Here is a 27,060-nt window from a genome sequence, read left to right on the forward strand (position 1 = left end):
GCCTACGCACTGTGCTAAGTTCGCCTTGTTAATTCTTGTTGCTTATTTCCACTATTTCACTTGTTAAGCCAACTACAATCAAGCGCAGCTATTCCGCTGCAATTCACTTGATCATGTTGGTTGCTGGTTTTGTTGGTTCTTTGTTAATATTTCTATTATTAGAATGTTTAACTGTTTTAGGTGTGCTCGTCCTTAAGTTAATTATTTTTGTTATTTAATGGCCTTATAACAATTATTAAAAAATTAGAAAAATATTTATATATTTTTTCAAATTATTGTTGCTTTTTCATGATAAGTTTTCATTAAAAAAACGGCGTCGAGCTCAATAAAAATTGTTGAATATAATTGTTATAAGGCCATAAAATAACAAAAATTATTAATAATTAATATTTTGTTTATAAATGTGTAGCTAATTATACATATAACACCGCCCGATAGTAAATTTTAAATACAAATATCAATATATTCGCGCAACCATGTGCCAGATATAATAAAATTGCGTTTTTAGTTTTTCACTCAGTCTCCGACTATCAGTCATATCATACGGTTATTCTTTCAAAACTTGCCTAGGAATGTGAGATTGATAGCACACCTTTTGCTAAGTAATAATGGTTATTTTAAAACCTTTTTTCAAAACTTACAGAGGAAAAAACGAGAAGGCGAAGACAAAAAGATAAAAAAAAATCCCACAGTGAATTTCCAGGGCTACGTATATATTTATAGTATTCATCACAAAATTGTACTAAAAAGTACTGCGTAGTACCAAAAATGCCAACACTGATGTAGCACAAAGCAGAACTCATTCAAATAATTTTCAGCCTCACACTCGACCAAATGAGTAAAATCCAGCTGGGTGGACCATGATAAAAATATAGCAAGGTAGAACCGTTCTCTCAATTTGTCGGCCATGATTTTGTTTAGAAGTTTGCCAACATTTTAAAATCATATAAAAGTGAAAATAAAAAAATGAAATTGTTCGAAATTGTTGTTGCTTGAGATTGAAAATGAAAATGTGTGTGAGTTTGTGAGTAAATTTAAAAATTAAATTGTTTGGAAACATCAAGAATTTTAAAAGTGACTCTCAGCGGTTCTACCTTACTATATTTTTATCATGGGGTAGACTATACTCGATAGAGGCAAAAATTGCCGCCACAAATAAGAGTTAGTATATTTTGAGTGTGTTCTTGTTTTGGTGGAAATTACTCTTAGTCATTTTTTGAATTAGTGTAAGTACTCATTTCCACTAATTGTTATGGATCATGAATAAGTACACTAATTTTATTAGTACTCAAAGCCGGTCTCTGTCCCATACACAACATTAATAGTTTTAAGCAAAGGAATATTTCGCTGGGTTTATCAAGCCGCTTCTGTGGTGTTTTTCGCTCTTAAGCACATGTGCATTTGTTGCTAAAAATTCAAAATTATAGGAAAAAGTTTTTGAATTAAAATATTCTTCAGGTTCATATAAGTTTCCCAATTTAAAAAATTATATCTGCATTACTAATATAGCCCTTTTCTAATTCTTCAGTAGAACGTATATTTAGTAGTTTAAAAATGTGTAGGCCTGACTTGAGGACCAGATTAAGCACTGATATAGTTGCAGCAATATTACATACAAACCAAGGCATAAAAATAGCGGTGATACTTTGTTTTAACTACAATTAAAAACAAATGTACTAATTGAATTGGAGAATGTAATTAATTTTTACACTAAGTACCTGTACAAGTACTCATATCTGTAATAAGAAAAATTTGCGTAATTTGTACGGATTTTGAAGATTTTTCATTTGTTTTTGAGGAATTTGGTATTTTTTTTAATGTGGCAACACTGGTAGTGGCATGCACAAACAACAGCAAATCAATGGTGTACATATTGAATTCGGCAAATTGTTTTCGTGAAGTTGATAAATTAGCGAGTGAGTTAAAGGCTGAGTTTTTTGGCTTACAAAGTGGAATTTAGTTCCAAATTAAAAAATCTTTAAAATAACAGAACAGTGCGAAGTGTTTAAACATGCTTAAAGCTAAAAGAAATTTGTTAAGACAACCCAGAGCCGCAAGGGCAATGGCTCGTAATTGGAGAATAGTAGCGGCGGGCGAATAGAAATTATGCCTGCAATCGGAATTGGATCTGCGTTTATTTATCGACCCCAAATCAATTATATAGGTGATTTTTACAATAAAAGTCTATCTACACATATCAGTGCCGTGCCTATCAGTGTCAGTGAAAAATATAATATCGTTGTGCCAGTCCTAGAGAGAGTTGTTCAGACCGTCCGGCACAGTGGCGTTTTTTACCGTCAGTGCTGCTTCAGTGTTCGTTGCGCAATTTGTTCAGAAGTATTTATTTATTATATTAAGATGCTTACGACTGGATTTTTGAAAATGAGATGTTTAAAACATACACATGAAATGTTTAAAATTCCAAACGTTTTAACGTAAAAATACATTCCGTACTAATAATAAAAAATTAAGTACATTTTATATGTATGTTTTGCTCTACGCAACAAATTTGGTATGTAAAAGTAAACACACAGTATTTAATTTTATTAACACGGCGTCAAAATTTGCACACAGTAGGAGAGGAAACTGGTAACCTCTCTTAATATGCGCTAATTTAAACAAAAAATTTTTAGAGCACATTTTAAACACTTTATGTGTAAATTGTGAACACTAAGAAAATTCTATAGACATTTTTAGTTAATTTTAACTAAAATTTATTTTGGAACGAATTTCCGTCATCTCTTGTCAAGTTTGGTTTGCAGACAAACCGGTTTCGGCATTGTGCCATCTTCAGTGTCATTTTTAGTTCTGTCTGGTTCGAGTTTTTGTCCTTAATTTATGTTCATTTATCTTAGGTAATGTGATTTTCGGCGATGATTAATTATTAGAAATGTCTCTGTATAGTTTTTGCCTGCAGGTAAGTAAAAGTCGGTGATTTTTTCCTGGTGGCACTTTGTGGTGTGTTTGGAGTCAAAATTGATAGAATACAAGATTGCGCCAATCGAGCTGAGAGCAACTGGCCGTGACGTCAATAAATACCAGAATGAGAGAGCAAGACGAACTCGACAAGAAAAAGAGGAAGCATTGGACAAAAGGAAGTATTGCCCTGTTTTGAATTTGAAAAAGCACCATATTTTTATTGGTGTATTTAATAGACTTTATATGCATACATAATTTTATTGTAAGGATGCCGATTCAAATTAATAAAAATCAATGTTTCTTGCACGACGGTTGATTTCTTCTGGCATGATTGAAGGTGCTGCCACATATTTTGTTGTCGCTTATGATTGTCACTGTGCCATGATTTTGTTTAAATTTTTGTAAAGTTGCTTACCACACTTACGATTGCTATAAATTTTGCTTCCATTTTTTTAAGATTTTCTAATTTGATGTCTTCAAACTAAAAACAAAACCACAAAAAACGCGCGAAGCACCAAACAAAAATTTTCGCGTTTTGAATACCCACTAAATTTAATGCGAAAAGCATGAAGTTGGCAACAGGGAATGTAAACAAAAGTATTTTATGACGTCAGCGATTAGCGATGCTGTCAAATCGACGAAGAGAGGGTTAGCGGTCCGCGAATGGCGCGACCTTTATTTTCTGGATCGTGGTTCGGAGTGTCCATGCCTGTTGTTTTGTTGTTATTTTTCTTTTTCTTGTAAATTAATTTTAAGGGTTCGAATATTACATCCGATGCGGTATTTGTTTGTTCGTTTATTATTTTGCCGTCGAAGGTTTTAAGTTTGTATATTTCCATATTTTCTAGTAGGTTTAGTCGTTGGCCTTTATGTTGTATATGCAGTAGCTTCGCTGACTTTCTTATTTGCGTTGGTGACACATTTGTTGTTAAACATGTGGTTAGCAAAATATGATTCTGGTATTGCACTCGGTTTCTGTGTCTTTTTGTTATAGTCCCTTATATGTTCGCGAAATCTTGTTTTTATTTTCCGTCCTGTTTGACCTATATAACTATGCTGGCATTTGCAAGTTAGTTTATACACTCCTTGTTTATCCAATGGGTCTTCTTGATTTGCGGTGTTCCGTAGTATCTGTCCTACGTTGTTATTTGTTCTGAATGATGTGCGAAGGTTGTGTTTCTGGAACACATTGACATTCCAGTATAGGCTAATACCGCACAATTTGTGTAATTGTTTTTTTCTTTGTTTGGCTTTCTGTTTTTGTGCTCCCTTCGGATTTCCTCTACCGGATCTCTCTTGTATCCGTTATTAGCCGCTATGGAATATATTGCGTTCAGTTCGTTTTTGTATCCTTCTTTTGTTGGTGGTATTTGGTCCATTCTATTGACAATTTGTCTAAAGGTGGCTTTTTTATGCTGATGAGGGTTTTTCGAAGTATTATGTATTATTGTATCTGTGGCTGTGGGCTTCCTAAAAATTTCATATTGGTGTTTTTATTTGTTTTGATCGTCAGATATAAGTAATTTAGCTTTCCTTCCATTTTTTGTTCCATTGTGAACTTTATGTTGCTGTGCTCTTTGTTGAGGTATTCCAATGTCAGTTCTTCATTTTTCTTTGTTATAACACATATGATGTCATCAACGTATCTGGCGTAGAACGTCACTTCTAGTTGTGACGTAAGACACTCCATGTACCTTTCTTCCAAATTCTGCATGAATACCTCCATAAGAATCGCCGAGGTGGGGTTGCCCATACCAAGCCCATTTGTGATTTCTCTGTTTCCTGTTTTTTTCTGTCAGTATTTTGAATAGGATATCTATTGTTTCCGTTATGGGTATTGATGGCTATAGATTTTTTATGTCGAATGATATCAGTTTAGCATCCATCGTGATAACCAACACCAACACATTTAACTATACTTTAAAATAGTTAAATAAACGACCCTAATGGTCTAATTCACAGTGTTGTACTGAAAATCTGTAGTTAATGCGCGAAATACACCACACAAATATTTGCGCAAATACAAATTGGTACACATAAGATTTTTGCGAATTCTTATTCGCTTCTAATTTGCACTAATTGGTTTTGCGCAAATATTTGTGTGGTATATTAACAACGGACTCTTAATTTGACCTTAACAGGTCTATTCTGCACGTCACCGAAGATTTTGTGACCGGAACATTTTATTACCAAAAAATGTTACCACTTCTTGTCACCGCGATGCTAGGTACGCTGGTAATGCAGTGAAAATATTCAGCAATTCAGCTATGAAGATTTGTGGAAATTCCTGTATTGCATATTTCACGGGGCAATATTTTGTTACCAGATTATAAGATGGTCACCAAATTTACCGTCTACAAGAGAGCACAGAATGCGAAAAAGGTTTAAAAATTGACAGACACTTTAATTACCGGTTACAAAATTTATGTTACCAGCGCAGACTAGACCTGTAAGTGTTTAAAATTCAACACACAAATTTCAAATTTGTTCTACGCCACGCATATGGTAAGTAAAAGTTAAAAAGCAGTATTTAAATTGATTAACACGCTGTGCGAATTGCATACATTAAGAGACAACATTATACAAAATTTTTTAGAGTGTAGTTAACTCGGCAAAGATTTGTTTGTGTAATTCACTGCCGAGCTGACGGTATTCTATTGCATGTTTTGTTTGATATGGAGAGAAAATTAATAGAGTTGGTACGGAATTATCCAGAATTATATAATTTGGCAATAATTGCTAATTGATCAATCGTAAAATAAGTCATCTTGGTTTCAATGAACTTCATTTTGCTGAAAGTACCGGAGGACATACTACGGATGTGTGCGAATTGGTATCACTGATCGATGCTGTTTGGCAATGATACTGATAATGATACAGCACTGATTTGTGAAGATAGATCTTAACTTTTATTATTATTACCAGGGAACGCATTTTTAGGACCTAAAAACCTATAAACAAGGCAAAATAAAGTAACGAAATAGGCTGGAAAAGGCAAAATAAAATAGCGATATAGGCAGGAAAAGGCACTAGTAACAGCAAAAAAGGCAAAAGAAGGCACTAAAAAGACAAAAACTGAAAAATAACACTGGTGTACAAAAAATTTTTAACGGACGCCACTACAAATCCAATGCCTATATGGAACTGCTCTCTGATTCCGAAAATCGAGTTGACTTTTTATTCTATGGATAAGTTTTCCTGATATTTTCAGTTGTACATGGCGTATGAGTAACATTCTTTCCTAACACAACCTTCAATGTATTAAACGTGCGCTCGACGTAAGTTGATACAAGTGGCGCCCAAGAATGATAGAATATAAGATTGCGCCGATCAGAGAAGATGTTTGAGAATAACTTTTGTGTGACGTCACACTGGTGCAATTGTGAGAGAGAAATGCCAAAACGCGAGCAAGAATGGAAGAAGAAGAAAAAATGTTGCAAGTTGCACAAGTGTGACGTCATGCAAACAACGATTCTGTCAAATTCGTTAAGAGAGGAATAGCGGGCCGAGCTCGGCGCAACCTTTGTATTTTCTCAATCGTGAGTGGCGCCCAATTTAAATATGGAACGTTTGAAACTTTTATATTATCAGCAATAAGGGCTTTTTCCTCGCTACAATAGGCAAAAAAAGGCAAATATCTTAAAAAATGCAAAAAAAAAGGCAAAATTAAATGGGCATATATGGAATTAGGGAAACCTAAATCGTGGAAATTCTTAATCGAATATACTTTATCTCTTTAGCAGAAAATAAAAACAATTTCCATAAAATCTGTTCACTGATTATTACAAATCGATTACAACACATTATATGTATATACATACATATGTACTAGGGCTACAATCCCGGCCAGATGAATTATGGATACTAAAAAAGCAAAATTCTTCCCCAGAAGAGGTTTTCCCATTTGAGTTTCAATACGGTTTCTCCTTAACTTTGCAAAATTACTCACGAGGCGTCGCGAAGCACGCCGGGTGTTTGTTACTTTACATATAAAAGTAGTATTAAAGATAGGGCTGCCAGATATCTCTGTTGCCAAACCGGGACACTTTAGGGAGGGCCTCTCGCTCGCTTCTCTTTCATTTCGACGTGCGAAAGGATGTAGTAAAATTTTCTTTTGACAGGCAAAAATAAAAACATAAAAACATGAGATCATGAGATCATTACAACGTACGCCAACAAAACAAAACAACTTATCACAACTAAAGCACAGAGAATTTTTCACAATGCATGAACCCTTTTTTATTCTTTATAAAAATACAGTTTATACTAAATATATGAAAAAAGCATAAAAATAAAATTGTTAAACTTTGTGCTAATCTCGGGAAAATTCAATAAATTTGCATACAAATTTGCAATATTCTAATCAGACTTTTTATAAAAATTAAATTTTAGTTGATTTTTGGTGTTGTTTTTACTGAAAGTTTCTTCTATACACACTATGTTCGATAATTCTTTTTATATGGAAGGCACTGTCAGCAAAAACAATAAATGCTAAAAATCAACGAAAGTTGCTGGCAACTTCAGACTTGCACTTTATTAATTGGCTCAAAAGCTACATTTTCAAAATTTTTCTAAAAGATCTGATTAGAAATTGTGATCTGATGAAAGAGCCTCCGAGCCAATAAATTTGCACGGCACTGTACTTATAAGTACTCTAGGTTTTATGAAAGAAAGAAACTTAAGTACAAGATAACATTAAAATATCAGTCATATTATTCGTTGCTGTGAACTTGTTTCAAAACTTCTGTCTTTTCCTTAATATAATTGTAAAACTCTGTGCATGTCATTTTGAACGTATTTAGGTACATATACTAATCATCAACTATTGCTTGTGCAAAGTCCAATTATCTCGAAATGTGACTATTTCGCAATTAAACAAAAAAATTACGGGGATTTACTGATAATTTTGGCGTAATGTTAGTAGTTTTATCCTACGGAATCCCGATTAATGTTGGAACGTTTAAGGAGCTACTAAGTATTACTATAAACTCATATTTAATTAGTAGTTACAGTGTGTGTTATGTTTTGGAACACTTGAACTGGGCTGGAATTACACTGCTAACCACTAAATCACCGCCGCTTGAAAATAACTCTATCTGGCAGGTTCTGGAATTCACTTCCGAGTGAATTTGAGTCAAGTCCGCTTTGAATTCAAAGAAGCAGGGGTTGAAATTCACTCGGAAGTTAATTCCAGAAAAATTATAAAATTATGGGTAATACTAACTAGGGCAAAAACTCCAACTATTGAAGTTCAAAATTTTGTTAAAATATATATATTTTAAATATACAATTTGTTCTAAAGCCGATGATTTGGGAGTGAAATATAAAGTGTATTGACTCGAATTAGTTTTCAGATCGGTTTTTATTTCTCACATCGGCTAGCAAACCCGTATAAACGAATAATTCATTTAACGCGAAATCGAAATTGACTATTTTTTCTTTATACGGCCCGTTTTTAATTATATGTATTATTATAATAAATTTGGATTACTCTTCGCTTCCATTTCGGTTCACCGCGCTAATTTATGATTAAATAAATGTCGAATAAAACTAATGGAGCTTGTTTACATATCAATACGGTTTTATCGAGTGCGCTATAAAGACTGAGGAATAAACGTTTGAAAGAAATATGTGTCGAATCAAATCTATTTTTTGTTAATGCGGTTTTTTCATAGGTATAAACAAGGTAATAGAATTAGAGAAACAAAACCAAAAGTTCGGTTTCGCCCGTACTTAGGGTACATTCACACAGAAAGCCTTTGCCATGGAGCTGTCAAACTATTGATGGCACTATCGATATTGACTTTTTAACACTATCGATAGTATTGAAAAGTTACCACTCTTAGTTTTGAGCATTTTCCAAGCAGTGACAATTTTGTGGCTAATAAATTTATTATACGGGTAAGTATTTTGAGAATAAAACAATATATTGTCTATAGTTTTGCGTCAAAATGTCAATTTATATTTATAGTTTATTTTGGAAAACAGCCCTAAATCTTGGCAAAAACGAATGGCTATTGTAATTTTTAAAATATGCAATTTGATGTTTAATAGTTATAACTATTGCACTGATCCCCTCATACAACAAATCCAGCCTTAAATTTGTCAAATATTTTTCGCTTTTGAAACATTGATTATTTTATGTTATGTTACAAAAAATAAAATAATAAACTTGTTAATATACCACGCTTTTATAAATGGACTGAAATATAGAAAACAATATTTCTCAGTCCCATAGAATTTGTTTTGATAACCTTTGATTTTGAAATTTTAGTAAAAGTCATTATAAACAATTTATGGGATTGAAAACGAAAAACGTGGAGCGCATGCAATACAAATCACTAGATTTAATTGACAATAGTCAAACTACATAACATCTATATATAAATACGCCATAAGAAAATTTTGCAATCCCTTTTTTGAAGGCACCGTTCGCTCGATTTCAATGAAACATACACCGATTTCAAGGATATAACTTCCTCTAATCCAGAAATGTCAATCCCGATACGTAGAGGGCGTGGCATCTGATATAGACTAAAATGTGAAAACCACTATATCTCTAAAACTAACTATGCTGGGGAACTTAAACTTAGCACAGATGCATAGATTGTAAATACCCTACTTACGGCGAAAAGTCATACATTTTGGAAAAGGGGGCGTGTCGCCTCCCATACAAACTGAAATTCTCCTACCGGTTTTCTCTGGAAACGTCTATGCTACCGTCCTGAAATTTAACACAGCAACATACGTTGTCAATACCATACTTATGGGGAAATATGGTAGATTTTTAAAAAGGGGGGCGTGGCACCGCCTATACAAACTGAAAATCCCATATCGCTTATCTCTGGAAACGCTTATGCTAACGTCCTGAAATTTGACACAGCCACATTTCCTATCAATACCGTACTTACGGCGAAAAGTGGTCGATTTTGGAAAAGAAGGCGTGACACCGCCCCATACAAACTGAAATCTTATATCGCTTATATCTGAAACTGCTAATGCTAACGTCCTGAAATTCGACACAGCCACATATGCTATCAATGCCGTACTTACGTTGAAAAGTGGTAGATTTTGGAAAAGGGGGCGTGGCACCTCCCTTACAAACTGAAATTCTCATATCGCTTTTCTCTGGAACCACTTATGCCAACGTACTGAAATTTTACACAGAAACACATGCTATCAATGCCGTACTTACGACGAAAAGTGGTGAATAATGGAAAAGGGGCATGGCACTTTCCCACACAAACTGAAACTCTCATATCGCTTATCTCTGGAACCGCTTATGCTAACTTCCTGAAATTCGACACAGCCGCATATGCTATCAATGCCGTACTTACGGCGAAAAGTGGTAGATTTTTTAAAAACGGGCGTGGCACCTCCCATACAACCTGCAGTTCTCATATCGCTTATCTCTGGAACCGCTTATGCTAACGTCCTGAAATTTGAGACAGCCACATATGCTACCAATACTGTACTTACGACGAAAATTGCTAGATTTTGGAAAAGGGGGCGTGGAACCGCCCATACAAACTGAAATTCTCATATCGCTTATCTCTGGAACCGCTAATACTAGCATCCTGAAATTTAACACAGCCACATATACTACCAATACTGTACTTACGGCGAAAACTAGTAGATTTTGGAAAAGGGGCGTGGCAACTCCCATACAAACTGACATTCCCATATTGTTTCCCTCTGAAACCGCTTATGCTAACGCCTTGAGATTTGACCCAGCTCTTTACGCTATCAATAACGTGCTTAAGGCGAAAAGCGGTAGATATTGAAAAAGGAGGCGAGGCACCGCCCATACAAGCTGAACTCCGCATTTCGCTTATCTGTGTAACCGCCTATGCTATCGTTCTGAAATTTGACACAGCTGCATATGTATCATTACCGAACTTATGGCGAAAAGTGGTGTGTATTCGAAAGGGGGATGCGGCACCTCGCATACAGAATGCAATTTCCATATCGCTTATATCTGGAGCCACTTATGATATATAAGGTAATGGAATTTGATACACCTACATCTATATACATTTAAAATGCCAAAAATCATTCAATTGGGAACCAGATTTCTAAATCACATTGTATGATTGTTATTTTATATAAAGATTTTTCAAAGCATCAGTGTGTTTGTCTTCCGTTAGGTGGCGCAGGGATTGAGAGTAGAGATGGCCATGGGACTAAATATTAAGTCCCGATCCCGCTCATCCCGAAATTTAATTTTAAACTTCCGAACCCGCTCACTCCCACGCTTTTCATAATTGTACCGCGGGCCCGTGGGCCACGAAATCCCTCTCTTAAAAAGTTCATATGTTTTTGTTATTAATTTTATGAAAGATTTGGCATCCGCCAATTATTTTGTTTTGCCTTGCTGTTCGTTTTCGTCTCAATAAAACATAAAAAGTGCATATTCTATCGGAATGTCGTGAAAGGATCTTGATCCCGTTAAATTTGTACACACCTTCCCGATACCGCCCATCTTGAATCAGTACCGTGGGTGCCGATATTCCTTACCCATCTCTAATTGAGAGCTATCCTTAAAATGTATGGTCAGATTTTATTCATCTTTAAAACACATAATAGCAACATAACATTTGGTGCAATTCGGTAGCCCAATCATGTGATGCAAAAATATTGGGCTTTAGGCCCAATATTCACAAAAACCAGTGTAATACCCCCGCTGGAGAAGGAAATATTATATTTTGTTTTACACCTTCGAGGTACTTAACCTCCACCGATTCTGATGAAAATAATAAGGAGTTTATGCAGATGTTGGCAATTTAGTTTTAACATTCCAAGGGGCTCTCAGGCCAATATAATCGAAAAAAGTATTTACAGTCTGGATTGGTATTTGTTTAACATAATAGTCAGTGAGGAACCATTAGGCATCTCATCTATACATACATATACATATTTTGTGTTAATTAAAATTGAGGTTCCTTTCTCGATATAATTTCGAAAGCTACTAAGATATTTGATTTTAAGTTTTCCTATAATTTCGCTATAAATTTTGGTGGTGGACTTCAAAATCGTCATTAGCATAAAGGGGTCAATATTGGTGATAAGCAAAATTTAAAAGTGTATGAAAAGATGTCGAATTTCGACAACTGGGCGATACTAGTGTACCTAAAATGTCTACAGCGAAAGTACAAATTTCAGATCAATTTTAAGCGGTCGTTATTCATATACCCACATATATTACTTTTCATATCAATCCAAGTTTATTATAGTCGCATTCGCAACAGCGGAACTTCCGCATAAATTTTAACATTCGCATTCGTTTTCGTTTTCGCATTCGCAATAATCAATGCGGGGCTTTTGCGAATGCGAATATTGTGCAAGTGCACTGATAAAACGTATATCTGGCAAACAAAAAATTTTAGCCAACATTTTTTCGCCTGTGGAGATGCTACGTTAAGACTGTCCCCTACGACCTTCTTTCGTAATTTAAAGTCAAAGAGTAAGATAATAGTAGGTATTTCCAGCGGAAATGTTCAACGCCTGGCTATAAAGAGAGTCGACTACATGCGCGTTAAAAGATTACCTTTAATTAGGTAAGAATTATGTAACTATCGAATATTAGTTGTCTGTTGAAAAAACTGGCATCGCTCTTTTTTTCTACTTTTTCTTAGAAATGTGTAATTATTTTTTTCTCATACAACTTATTATTCTTTACTTCCGTGTTTCCTTTTATTAGTCTTTCAGCTCGAAAACAAAAACATTTATTTTAATTTTGTGTAAATTGTCAAAATTAGCACGCATCGAAATAAAGATGAAATGATATGTAAATAAGTCGAGGGACAAGTTCACATATTAAATACGAATTAATTCAAGGTGAGTTTTATATCTATTGAGGAGGGGAACTTGGCATGTAATATATCGTTATTATAAGGAGTGCGCATGAAAAAACTGTAACATAGAAAAATTAAAATACTATGTAAGCCGTGAATCCAAATTATGCAAATTTTTTTTTTTTATTGTACTTCATTTCATATAGTTTCTTTCACAAAAAAGGAAAAAATTAAAGTTTTTTGTTTATAAGGAAATTTTGAACTTTTCAGGAATTCCCTCCATCAAGGCCTGTATGGTGCTTTCAGGAATGGTTTTAGACGCTGCAGTCCACTTAATTTTGAATTCCCTTATGTCCTTCGATACATATTTCGTCGCCTTCAGTTTCCGCTTAATTAGAGCCCAATAGCGTTCCACTGGTCTCAGCTCTGGGCAGTTGGGCGGATTAGCCTCTCTAGGTACAATATTTATATTATTGTTGGTGTACCACTCCTTGGCTCTTTTTGAATAGTGGCATGATGCCAGTTCAGGCCAAAAGAAGTTGGATACATTGTGCTGCAATACAAATGGTTTTAACCTCTTTTGCAAGCATTCACCTATATAAATATCCGTGTTGATTGACCCAGAAGTTACGTATGGCTGGCTTCTTTTACCGCAGCTGCATATGGCCTGCCATACGAGAAATTTCTTGGGGAACTTGATTTTTTTTGGGTTCTGTAGCCTTCTGGAACATTTACCCGCAGATCCGCTACGTAAAAATCGTTGGCTGGAAGTTGCGAAAAGTCCGCCAATACATAAGTCTCGTCGTCCATAATGCAACACTGGAATTTTTTTTGCAAAGTTTGCCTGCAATTTTTTTGTTCTACTAATTGCGTCAACGTTCTACGCAGCATTCCGATCTGGGACTTTCTGAACTTTGTACGATTTAAGGCCAGCGCCCCTTTTCACTTTTCGGACAAACGATTCAGAGCAACCGCATTTTTGAGCGATTTTTCTACCCGAAATATTTGGATTTTTTCCACAAATGTGCTGGATACATTTAGCTCTGTGTAGGTCGCCTGATCCATATTTCCTACCAGAATCCACCTTTCTGTTGACACTTAGATTCTCATTAAAGTTTTTCAACACCCGGCTCACAGTTTGACGAGAGACTTTAACGGTTTTGGCAATTTTTATGTGACTCCATTTCGGATTTTGTTGAAAAACTTTCACAATGGTTTTTCGAATTTCAGCTTGAGTCTCCATTTTTAGCAAACTCTTCTATGGAAATGAAAAAAAAAAAATTTCGGCTTTATCTGACATTAAAACCAAAGACGATGATGTGCTGTTTTTTTTTAGCGGACACTTAATACGAAAGTAGGAAGTAAAAAATAATGTTACAATTTTTTCGTGCGCACTCCTTAGTATGGAAAGGGCTTGACTCACATTGCCGCTGAAATACAAAAGGCCGTAACTAACTAAAAATCCAAAATTAACTCTTTGATTGATTATGATGCATTTCCTCGAATAATAAGTCACCTCATCGTGTAAGGCAATGCAAAAATTTAGTTAGTTGTAGTTTTTTGCATTTCAGCGACAATGTGAAATAGTATTAACGATACATATGTTGAAGATTTGAGTTCATTCGCCTCAAAAAAATATATCAAAACATATTGAGCGCATGGAATGGAACAACAAAACGGATTTGATGGCTTATGGTACCGACAGCGGTGAGTAATTAATTGTGACTTTTTACAACTAGGAAAAGCCGAGTTCAGTTAACCGTCACCCGGGAACTAATCAAATCTGAGACCTTTATCGTCCGTGATTCCATACTTTAAATTATTATAAAAAACGCGGTGTCTTTTTAAGAAAATAACAAGATTTTAAATAAATTCTGCTGGCAGCCACAACTTTCCAAAACAGAATTTTCGTTGAAATTTTCATTCCTAGAAAATAACAATTTAGTTGCCATATTCACCTATTTACAACCTCGCTATAAGCGCACATGTTTCAAACCAGTAACAGAAGACCGATTATCCAAATTCTGAAACAACCAAAAGAATTGGTGCTCCAAATTGGAGCATAACAGTGGATAAAGAACGATCTTACCATGATGCTAGATTGTGAAGATGAAAGTCAGGAGGATACATCCGACATTTGCAGCCCCGATGCAATTCCCAAAAAGGAATTGTTGCATCGCAATAAAAAAAGATGTAAAACTGAAAGTTCGCTCAACTGGTGCAGCGTCAATCGAAAAGAATTTACAATTTTGTCAGGTTTCAAGTTTTTCAAGTTTGTCGCCTCGAGCGAGTAGTTATTTAGTGGCGCAGGATTGATTTACGGCCGGTTAGGAAACAGGCTGTAATCCGAAAAGGCAGCAAAATTACTCTTTCTTTAATACAATGTTCCAATTTTTTTTATTTGAAGTACTAAATAAAAAAATATTATTAAAAATTAATAACTTTTCCATTTTGTATTTACCTAAATCCCCTAATGTACCGCCAAAATTATTGCTTAAAAATATTTAACATCCGCATTCGCATCCGCGGATGTTAGCTATTAAACAATTCCACATTCGCAACATCCCTACTCCATACCAAAATGGACGGGGTTCACACTTCATGTGTTTGATTTGTTTCAAATTTTTTGGGTTGAAGGACAAACATAAATAACAAATAAATATGAAATTCGAGCTTCATTAATTCATTTTTAAAATCTTTACAGCACAAAAACAAATCGATTTAATAGTTTGCCAAATATCTCAAGAACGGGGCGAGGAAAAAATTTGAAAAAAATCACACATACACACATCGAAATTCTCTATGAAAAGCAGTATTTGTTTAATTTTTTTCTTTAAAACTTTTTCTCATACAAATTTTTGGTAAAAAAAACTGGTTGTTGAAAATACGCCATCTCAAAAAAAATTTAAAAAATCACAAGGGTAGCTCTGAGTGTTGCGCAATATTTAAGTATAGTATTTCGGGGTGCACTCTAAAATAATTTGAGTTATGAATTTTTTTTTACACCGTGGTTGGGTAAAATGAGAACATTACAAATGTAAAATTTTTATTTTTGTAGCTAATTAAATTTGAGTATAATAAAGTGCAAGGTTTAAGCGATTGCAAAACTAGCGTTAATTTGTTTTAATTTTCTTTGATAACGGTTTTGCGCATTTTCTTCTATAAGAAAAAAGTGCAGAAAGCCGTCAGTATGTAGCCTAAAACTTGCACTTTATTATATTAAAATTTAATGGGCTACAAACTAAAAATAAAATCTAAAAAAAATTAAAAAAATTTGTAATGTCCTCATTTTACCCAACTTCGGTGTAAAAAAAAATAAATAAATAAAATATCATAACTCAAATTATTGCACAATGCAACCTGCAATACTATACTTAAATATTGCCCAAATCGTGAACCCCGTCCATTTTGGGATGGAACGCCCCACATACATAATTACACAAGTTTAAAACTAAGTCTCTTGATGAAATAAAAAAATTTGTTTTGAGTTTTTGAAAATAATCTTCGGCCTTGTTATGGTTTTCGAGTATTTTTGAGGAAAGGAGTTCCTCCTGTGGTAAGCGTAGCTAGAGTTGGACTTACGAGGGCTATTTTTTGATGGCAAAATTACATCGACATCGTCCTCGACAACCATAATAGGGCCGATTATGTTCTTTGTATTTTTTTTTGGTAATGAAATTTATAGAAAAAAAAAAATATGCTTAATATATAATAAAAAAGTTTCGATAGTAGCGATAGTATCGATAGTGCAGCTAAACTCTCGCAAACTATCGAGTGGCCCCACTATCGATAGTTTGACAGCTCTACTTTGCAGCAGAGTCCATGAGAAAAGCTCCGCTTTGCTCGTTCAGTGTGAACACCAGCAGCTTCGCTTTGTTCCGCCTTTCTTCGCTCGGCGCCGCTCGATTTTCTGTGATAACGCGCCCTCATACTTTTTTATGGTTTATTTGTTTTCAATCACACAATTGTCTTTATTAAATAATTTCAACAAAACTTAAACGTTTTGTTTATTTAAACCAGTAGCCCCTTTTAATGTCTAACTTTTCAAATAAAGTTCTTAATGAACAAAAAACCTAAGTGCTTTAAAATGATCGGAACATTTAATAATAATGAATAATAGAATGGCGCTTACACATAAGTTAGAGTTTGGCCAAGCTTCTCCTCCGATGCTTCAGATAAAATTTACTTACCTGATTCTGTTGACTCTGTTCTGCCATTGCCTTTTCTTTTGCTTGTCTTTTGCATTTATACCTGTGATTTTGAAACCATATTTTAACCTGCAAAATTATAAAAGGTATATTATTTGGTAATTTTATTTTATTTAAACACATACTATTCCTTATATATTTTTCTGCACTAATGTGAATGGAATATGTATATTAGGGCTATTCAGAAAATACTTTCTTCCCTCGGAACCATGCTCAATAGTTTCGTTTAGACTGTTCGATTTCCCGTAAGAATAACACAGAAAAAATTGTTTTTTTTTACTTCTGATTTTTAAATTTAACGAACGAAACGTTGTACTGTAATGGTACTGAAATATTTTTGTAGATAATTGAACACTCTACAAAAAAGGTCCAAAGTCTTTTTTCGATAAGTCAACTCGGTCAAAACTTATTCGAGGTCAAAATCTAATTCACAATTTTTGGTGATATTTGAGGTTATATTATGATAAAAGGATTTTTTGCTTGTTTCTACTTAAGGATCATTTAGAACTACTCTTTCCCTTTAAAATTTATTTTCCTTTGTTGTGATTCGACTTTTCTTTCTCGAGATATACCAGTACTTCGGTATTACTTCGTAATAATACCTGTGACAGACATCAAGTATTGTTACTACGAACCGAGCAAATAACATGTGTGTGTCTTGAAATACCAGCCAAGTACTATGCGAGCGACATTGTATTTACATAACAAGAATACCAAGAGAATAAGGTTTCATAGTATTTGGCTGGTGTTTAAGCCTGCAGCTTAAGTTTTAGTATACAAACTTCACCGAGAGATGTCGTTGCCAACCACTCGCTGACAGGACTCGTTACTTTATCTCCCTTTTGGCACGAGTCCTGTTAGTCGAACCCGTTGCCAAATTCCACCGTCTGTGGACCCTATAAATGCGGCAATTGAGTATAGCCTCCTCCTATTTTGTGATCGACAGCCAGCGACATCTCAGGTGAGTCAACTCATGTTTGTACATATATTTTTTCAATAAACCTAAATTGTGTATAATACCCTAAAACCTGACATATTTTATACCTTTGGAGACTAGGGCATTAGTTGATATCTAGTTAAAAGATTATCTTAAAGAATCGGCTCCCCCATTGGTCCCCGTTGCCGGAATCACGAGGATTCCCGACCCCTAAATTGCCCCACTCGAACATGGTCCTTCGAGCCGGATCTTTAAGATAATCTTTTTTCGTTCATTAATCTTGCGATTTTTTTAAAGTAATAATAATAATTCTTTCAACCAAAATATACTTAACAAAAATTAACAACTCTCGGCAAGTCCCATTGGTAAAGTTTTATTAGCACACACCATTGTGAACGAGCCCGCATGAAAGAAGCTGCATTTGACATTTCATGTAGCCGGCCATTTGCAAAACGTAAATACAACCAACTTGGCCAGCTACGCCACAGAGCAAGGAAAAAACAAAAAAAAACGAAAAATTCAACCAAAAAAAGGGAAAAGGTGCCCAAGGAGGAGCAGCGGCCAAATCTAGGAGTGAGGTAAGTCCCCTTTTTAAGGTGACTAGCGACAAGAGGGTGTACCCGCAGAAATAAATCGAGGTGAGTGAAAATCATAGGGAATTTACATGAGTCACCTTTCGCAAGCAATTTGTGGAAAGGCCATTTTTACACTGGGCAGCTGCTGCATTGAACTGAAAGTTGCCTGTAAGGGCGCCTCATGAGAATTCCGTATAACTTAAAATGGGTGTAAGAAGGCCCTCGAAATGCGGACCACCTATTCGCTGAGTAGCGGAACTCAGCCAGTAAGCGGTAAAATCCCGCTAGTCGGCTGCAACGGCCAACGAAATATATATATATATATACATATTGGTGCAAATAAAAATTAAAAAGACACCAAAAAGTGCTTAAATAAGTGAAAGTCCCTGATTAGTAGGGCAGTGTAAGTATGAAGAAAAAGTCCCTGAAACGCAGGGCAATAAGAGCAAATTGCTAAAAAAGTGCAAGTCCCTGATTAGCAGGGCAGTGAAAGTGCGGTAAAAGACCCTAAAAAAGCAGGGCAACAAGCGCAAACCGCAACAAATTGCTAAAAAAGTGCAAGTCCCTGATTAGCAGAGCAGTGAAAGTGCGGTAAAAGACCCCAAAAAAGCAGGGCAACAAGCGCAAACCGCAACAAAATTGCTAAAAAAGTGAAAGTCCCTGATTAGCAGGGCAGTGAAAGTGCGGTAAAAGACCCTGAAAAGCAGAGCAACAAGCGCAAACCGCAATAAATTGCTAAAAAAGTGAAAGTCCTGATTAGCAGGGCAGTGAAAGTGCGGTGAAAGTCCCTGAGTAGCAGGGCACTGAGCGATAAGCACAAAAAATCAGCTTGCAAGTGAAAGTTCTGATTAGCAGGGCAGTGCAAGTGCGGTGAAAGTCCCTCATTAGCAGGGCACTGAGCGATAAACGAAAACAAAAGAATTATTACATAATTTTATACTAAATCGACATCTCTTTCGCAGGATCGAGGCAAGACCACAAACGCCATTGCAACAACCGCGGTGAGACCACAGCAAGCGCTCCAGCAAAAGAGCAGCAATAGCGACACTCCAACGCTCCAGCGGTATTAACACATAAACAACAAGGCCCCCACAAGTGGTTCACCGCGGGAGCAACAAAAATACAACTAGGCCCCCACCAAGTGGTCCACCGCGGGAGCAACAAAAATACAACTAGGCCCCCACCAAGTGGCCCACCGCGGGAGAAATAACCACAACAGTTTCGAAAACAGTAAGCTGCACGAAAAGGGAGGCCTTTGAGATTCGCCACGTATATTCAAGTCGGGCGCGATTTGTTTTAATTTGCAGTGTGCTGGTACGCGTCGAAAGTACCGGGATCACATCTTTTTAGTGAAAAAAAATAATTATAATAATAATAATAAAAATTTTAAATAAGTGCTTAAGTGAGTGTGCAGCCGGTATCCAGAGTCAGAAGCGCGAGCAGATAGTGACCAGGAGCTCCAGCCCAATCAGCTTAGCCGACAGAAGAAGCTGCGCCAATATCAAGGCCCGATCGAACGAGTGTAGCTGGGGTGAAAAATTATCTCAAAGAAAGCTCTTTAAGATACATTCTCACGAGCATCACTCATTGGACTCCCCATCGACTGGTCATCGCACAAAGAAGTGAAAAAAAAGCACCGTAACAAATTAATCCGTTTTTCTGTATTAATTTATTGTGAGTAAATATAAAAGTCAATAATAAATAAACTTTTTTCTCAAAAATGGCGAATGCTAGTGATTTTTCTCGCGCTTGTGATGCACTAATCGAGTTTGAAGAGCGGTTTAATCAGACTCCAGGTGCAAATCACTCAAAAGTCAAAGATTCTTTTGTTTCATATTCGCGGAATTTGTCTGAAGACAGTACGGGTGTTGCGGCCATGAGTTTGGCCAAATGTAAATACCAGGATTGCTATACAGCTTACCTGACTTGAGCGGCGTTGATGGGTGAAACCATCCATAATTTTACTTTTGCTCAGCCAAGCTCCTCAACGTTTAACCCCATAAAGCGTGAGCCTGAGCCAACACCGCGGTCAAGCCTTCACCTTCCTCCATGCGATGCGGATATTTTTTATGGTGATTATATGGCGTGGCCATCCTTTAGGGATTTATTCACGGCCATTTACATAAATAATTCGAGGTTAACTCCAGTTGAAAAATTGTACCACCTCAATCAAAAAACCCGTGGGGAAGCTAAAGATATAGTGAAAAAGTCCCCGTTGACCAATGATGGGTTTGCGATTGCGTGGCAAAAACCTGAGCAATCGTTACGAGAAGAGTTATGGTCAATAGCCAGTTGAAGACATTATTTAACTTGCCCACGGTAAGAGTTGAGCGTGGTACGGAGATTAAAAATTTGCAGCGGACAGTGAACAATTGTATCGCAGTCCTGCAAATGTATGGGATGCTATATTTGTGTTTTTAGTTTCTAGCAGATTACCAGACAACACTTTGGCTTTGTGGGAGCAGGGAATCGTTAACAAAGCTGGAATTCCGATGTGGGAGGATTTGGATAACTACCTTTCGAGCAGGTATCAGACCTTGGGGCGGTTTCGGACATCCAAAGCACACGAGGGCCTAAGGCAGGACCAAGTCGGGCGCCAGCGTTGTCGTTCGGAAAAAAATTATCGGCCCATCACAGTCACTTCTCACAGCCCGCATGCAGGCCAGACCAGTCCCATGCGTTGAAATCATGCCCCAAGTTTTTAGCGATTCAGGTAGACGATCGTTGTAAGGTAGTTAGAAAATATAACCTGTGTATGAATTGTCTAGCACATTCACACATAGCGAGAAACTGTAAGAGTACTTTTACTTGTTTGAGTTGTCATCAACGACACCATTCGTTACTGCATCGTACTCCACGTAAAAACAGCCTTTCGGAAACAACGAGGCGACCTTCTTCAGGAAACGAAGAAACTCGGCAACCTGCTACCCCAACGGTAATGCAAATGCTCTTTTCGCTGCTAGTGCTAGTAACATAATTTTGGGTACGGCTATGGTGTATATTCGGCACTTAGGAGTGGACTACGAAGCTAGGGCTCTTCTTGATTCGGGTTCCGAAGGGACTTTCATGACATAGGGGCTGCAAAAACTTATCAACCTCCCCACACGACCTGCTGACACAAATATATGTGGAATAAATGTCACACTATCGGCTAAGGTGCGAAAGCTCGCACAGTTTGTTTTAGGTTTACCTGCCGACCCCCAGTTTAGAATTGAGGCAAGAGGCCTGATTCTACCCCAACTGACAGGAAACCTCCCCCAGATTTCAGTGCACCAAGCAGATCTTGGCCTACTGCCCCCTATAGAATTAGCTGATTCTAATTTTCACAAAAGTCAGCAGATCGACATGATAATTGGTGCGGACTTGTATCCAGCTACTATGAAGGAACAAATTAGGAAGAATGTGTTAGGTACCCTGCTGGCACAGGAAACAGTTTTTGGTTGGGTATTGACAGGCCCTGTTCCTCGGACTACTAGGACAAGTGGTTCCTGTATGTCGTTTTTTAATGAAGTTTCCAGCTCTCAGCTAACCCGGTTCTGGGAACTTGAGCAAGTTCCAAACAAAAAACAAGTTACTCCTGAAGAAGCGTTCTCTGAGCAAAATTTCGCAAAGACAACGCTAAAGGCGCTGGCCCAATGCAGGCTTGCTTTGCACGCCTTGCTTACTTTAATTTGCTTTGATTAACTTCAAAAACTCGTCTGGCCAAATGGCGGCTTGGAACGCTGTCAAAGCAACCAGCTGTGTAGTTAAAAAGTCAAGGTCTGTTTCTTTACACTAAGAATAATTTTGGCATAAAATCCAGAAAATTAAAAAAATGAAATAAACAACAATCTTTTCGGCTTTATTTTTAAATGAATGTGAATTAATTTTTGCATTTCAAAGGAATGATAATAATTATACATTTATATAAAGCTATATGTGCATTTATTAGAAACAAAAAACTAAAAAAAAATCGATTTTTCAAGAGACGACTTACCAGTAGTCTGACATCATAAATATCGCTAGCTTTGTGTGAAAAGTTGATAAGTCTAGATTTTATGAAGCCTCAAATTTTGACGTAGAAAGTAACAGAAATTAAGGACTAAGGTACTTGTGTTATTTCTTCTCGTTTATATTCAATGAAAGATAAGTTTTATAAGTCAAAAAGAGGCCCCGAATATGCAATAAGGCCAAAATAATACGAATATTTTTAACAGAATCCTTCTGATTTGTATGGAGTTTTGCTTTGCTTTAAACACGCCAAATGTTGTATTTAAAGTTCCTGTAAAATTTGTAAAATTGGACTTAGCAACTTTTCACTTTAAGCCAGCGACATGTTAAATATAAATATGGAAACATAGATTACTTTTTATTCAACTTTGAATTACTAATATTATACATATATCTTTTTAAATTACGTATCACAATTTTTGTACATAAAAGTGTGCAGTAGTTTGATTGAATTGATTTGGAACGGGAACATATCTTTTTGTCAAAAGCCTACGAAACGCTTTCAAATAAAACATTTGCATATTTGAAGCTTTGGGGCGCTTAAAGCAAGTGAAGCAAAGCTGCCATTTGGCCACCCTTCATACGTTTTAGTATATTCCAAATAACTTTTGACAGTTTTCAAAGCTAAGCAAGAAAAGCAAGCCTGCATTGAGCCAGCGCCTTAAGACATGACCAAGGGCGTTATGTAGTAGCATTACCATTTCGACAAGAGCTCCCAGCAGATATCAGTCTTGGGTATTCGCGGATGAGTGCAGCGTATCAATTTGTTCGCAACGAAGCATCGATGATGAGGAAGCCAGAGCTGAAGGATGAATATCATCGGGTATTACGAGAATACATCACGCTCGGTCATATGAAGCTAGTGGACAGCACCGTGAGGGAGCCGTCATCAGGGACATACTACTTACCCCATCATGCAGTCGTCAAACCGGACAGCATCACTACCAAGGTTCGAGTGGTGTTCAATGCATCTAGGCTTATGCGGCAGCCCTTTACGTTAGAGTGCGCGAACGAAACTTGAACAATATCCCGTTTGTAAATTTACTTGTAGGTAAAACGAAGGTAGCGCCCATGAAAACCGTCTCTCTACCGCGACTAGAGTTGTGCGGGGCACTACTTTTGGCAGAATTAATCAATGCTTTACTTCCGCAGTTTGACGTAGCCCAGCCAGTGATCTATAAATGGATCGATTCCACCATCGTGCTCTCGTAGTTAAGGAAGCCGCCTTGTTGTTGAACCACTTTCGTGGCGAAAAGGATCGCGAAAATCGATGAACTGGTTGGTGTGAGGGGATGGAATAACGTAGACTCGAATGATAACCCAGCAGACCTCGGTAGCCGCGGCGCATCACCCCAAGAACTGGTAAAGAGCACACTCTGGGGGCAGGGCCCAAAGTGGCTGAAAGAACAACCATCGGAATGGTGAAAAAAAGATGGATGAGCGGTACATGGAGACTGATTTAGAAAAAAAAGCCGTGCGCGTTCACATAATCGCCACACAGCCGCCTGACGTTTTGGAAAGATTTTCGGATTTCTCTCGAGCACTGCGGGTAATAGCACGAGTTTTTCAGTTTTATTATAAAACGCATCCCGTACACAAATTGATCCCACGAGGGGAAACGACCCAAGTGACTTCCGATGAAATTCGACAGGTCAAAACGCGCTTGATTCTTTTAGCGCAGAAGCGGTGCTACTCCCATGAATATCAAGCGCTTGAGGCATCCAGGCCAGTGGGCGCTAAGAGTCCCCTCAACGCTCTCAATCCATTTCTCGAAAGAAATGGAATCATGAGAGTTGGAGGGAGACTAGCGCTAGCGGAGCTGCCATATAATGAACGCTACCCGGTGATTTTGCCGTACGATTGCCAATTTTCTCGACTTTTAGTCTAAATTCTCACACCTGATTTCCCTGCATGGAGGAACTCAACTCATGCTGAGACTTCTGAGGGCAGGATTTTGGAGAATACGGATGAAAAATTTAATTAAAAGCGTAATCCATAATTGTAAAGTTTGCCTTATTTACAGAAAAAGGACACGAGAGCAACTTATGGCAGTATTCCCACCGGAACAAACGGAAGTTTCCCGGCCCTTCATCAATACTGGCGTGGATTTCACTGGACCGTTCGAGATAAAAAACTATACCAGCAGAGCGTGTCTTATAACCAAAGGATATGTTTGCGTTTTCGTGTGCTTCGCGACGAAGGCAATACACCTGGAAGCAACGAGCGATCTATCGGCTTCCACCTTTCTAGCGGCATTTTCAAGGTTTGTGGGAAGACGCGGTTGTCCTCGGAGGGTGTACTCGGACAATAGTACTAATTTTGTAGGAGCTAATAAAGCATTACGGCAGGACTTCCTTAACTTTGTAGCCGAAAGCTCCCACCTAACCATCCAGTCGTATGCTCATCAATAGATCGACTGGCACTTCATCCCACCGGGAGCCCCACATATGGGAGGGCTGTGGGAAGCAGGAGTGAAGAGCTTTAAAACCCACTTCCGTAAGGTGGCGAATACCATGCGGTTTACAATGGAGGAGTTCTCCACTTTGCTAGCAAAGGTAGAAGCCTGCCTAAACCCGAGACCAATTAGTCCGCTTTCCGACAACCCCGAATCCACAGAACCCCTCACCCCAGGACACTTTCTGATAGGCAGCCCGTTCCTAGCAATTACGGAACCGGAAATAAGTGGAAATCCTATGTCAATCGTCAACCGATGGCAAAAAATTAAAGCCATTCATCAAGGATTCTGTCGGCGATGGAAGGAGGAATACCTAAAGAAACTACACAAGAGAGTCAAGTGGCAACACCCCCAACGAAACATCGAAGTCGATGATTTCGTGATTATCAAAGAGGATAACCTACCCCCGAATGAATGGCGACTTGGCAGAGTTGTTAAGGTTTTTTTAGGGCAAGACAAACGCGTGCGAGTCGTAGAAATATGCACCATGCGTGGCGTAATTACACGACCAATCGTAAAATTAGTACTACTCCCTCTAGCGAATACAAACTAACGTTTTTTCTACTTCCAGAATTTTACAATATGGTTCGAGCTAACTCAAACGTAGCCCTAGGGTGGTACCGATGACCCGTCTGCAAGCGTAACCACCGCTTGCAGTTCTGCCGTCAGTTCCGCCGAATGGAGTCTGAGGAGAGACTTCGAGCTGTCCTCCTTCACCGCTACTGTGGCAACTGCCTTTCGTCGCGACACATGTCCGGCGAGTGTTCGTCACAGAGAAACTTTGATCTGTATTAACAGCGACACCACAGTCTCCTCCACCTGCGGGAAACTTCCGGCGGCAGGAAGACGGGTCGCAAGACCCGAATGCTCCCGACGTCCGGCCAATCCAGCACCGCCGTCCATACCACGCTCAGGCGTTGACTGAGTCAAGCGAAGAGGTTTTGGAGATCGACGCTAGTGATGAGGACCGCCAAGTAATCGAAGACGCTTCTGAATTGAGCGAGCCACCGGTATTCAGACTACCTCTGTCGGGTATCCAGTCGGCAGTCCAGCGAGCCCCAAGAACCATCAGAAATAGACGCCCGCGTTCTCGCCGACACACGCGCCGCAACTCGCAACCGCCGCGCCGCCGAGGTGTGAGAGACGCCCGAGAGCGAATCCATGGACCAGCTCGAAGTGCTCTGGGCTTATCAGTCCTCACACCTACGGTGATGCTAAAGGTGATGTCGAGAGGGAGAATTCATTCTGTGCGAGCCATCATAGACCCAGGGCAGCCGCAATGCACGATCGCAAGAGCCCTAGCGCGGAGGCTGCACGCATTACCCAGAGGTGGGAGCGACCAGTGTTCCTTAACACTCAAAGGGTGGAATGAGAGACTGGAGATCCGGGCAAAGGTGCTACCGAGCCTGAGGCGAACCGCCCCAGAGCGCACAGTCGACGCGCGTGCAGCGGCTGAGTTCGACAATCTGCGCTTAGCCGACCCAATCTTTTACCGCGCGAGTGTGGTATCTATGGTATTGGGAGCCGATGCATATGCCGTAAGCTTGCGTCCGGGACTGATGCCCGCGACCCCCACCAGACCAGCCGCGCAGAATACTATGTTTGGCTGGGTGATATCAGGAGCTACCCCCTATGGCTGGAGCTGAAGAAGACGGCGAAGAGGAGGCTAACTAGTTTAGTATTTAAGCAAAAACCAAGAATGAACAGATGAATTGTTGAAGTACATACTTATGTTTGAATTGTAATTTTGAAATGTATTTTGAATATTGAATTATTGAATTAATATATTATATTGCAGCGATCCTGCAAGGCGGGCGGCATGTTTAAGCCTGCAGCTTAAGTTTTAGTATACAAACTTCACCGAGAGACGTCGCTGCCAACCACTCGCTGACAGGACTCGTTACTTTATCTCCCTTTTGGCACGAGTCCTGTTAGTCGATCCCGTTGCCAAATTCCACCGTCTGTGGACCCTATAAATGCGGCAATTGAGTATAGCCTCCTCCTATTTTGTGATCGACAGCCAGCGACATCTCAGGTGAGTCAACTCATGTTTGTACATATATTTTTTCAATAAACCTAAATTGTGTATAATACCCGAAAACCTGACATATTTTATACCTTTGGAGACTAGGGCATTAGTTGATATCTAGTTAAAAGATTATCTTAAAGAATCGGCTCCCCC

At 38.0% G+C, this 27,060-nt stretch overlaps 1 protein-coding gene across 8 annotated transcripts in view; it reads right to left on the reverse strand.

Annotated features, from left to right (window-relative positions):
* LOC118749016 (thyroid transcription factor 1) overlaps window positions 1-27,060 on the reverse strand; it is an 897,134-nt gene that overhangs the window by 68,972 nt on the left and 801,102 nt on the right. For 7 of the 8 annotated variants that reach the window (XM_036483847.1, XM_036483844.1, XM_036483820.1 and 4 more), the window contains one exon: window positions 16,904-16,990. The exons of the other annotated variant lie outside the window; for it this stretch is intronic. In XM_036483847.1, the coding sequence (XP_036339740.1) occupies window positions 16,904-16,990 (87 nt within the window). The remainder of the gene's footprint in view (window positions 1-16,903; window positions 16,991-27,060) is intronic. 8 annotated transcript variants of the gene reach the window in all.

Source organism: Rhagoletis pomonella, unplaced genomic scaffold (assembly GCF_013731165.1).
Source record: "Rhagoletis pomonella isolate Grant_MI unplaced genomic scaffold, Rhpom_1.0 Rhpom_scaffold_00001, whole genome shotgun sequence".
Classification (NCBI taxonomy): domain Eukaryota; kingdom Metazoa; phylum Arthropoda; class Insecta; order Diptera; family Tephritidae; genus Rhagoletis; species Rhagoletis pomonella.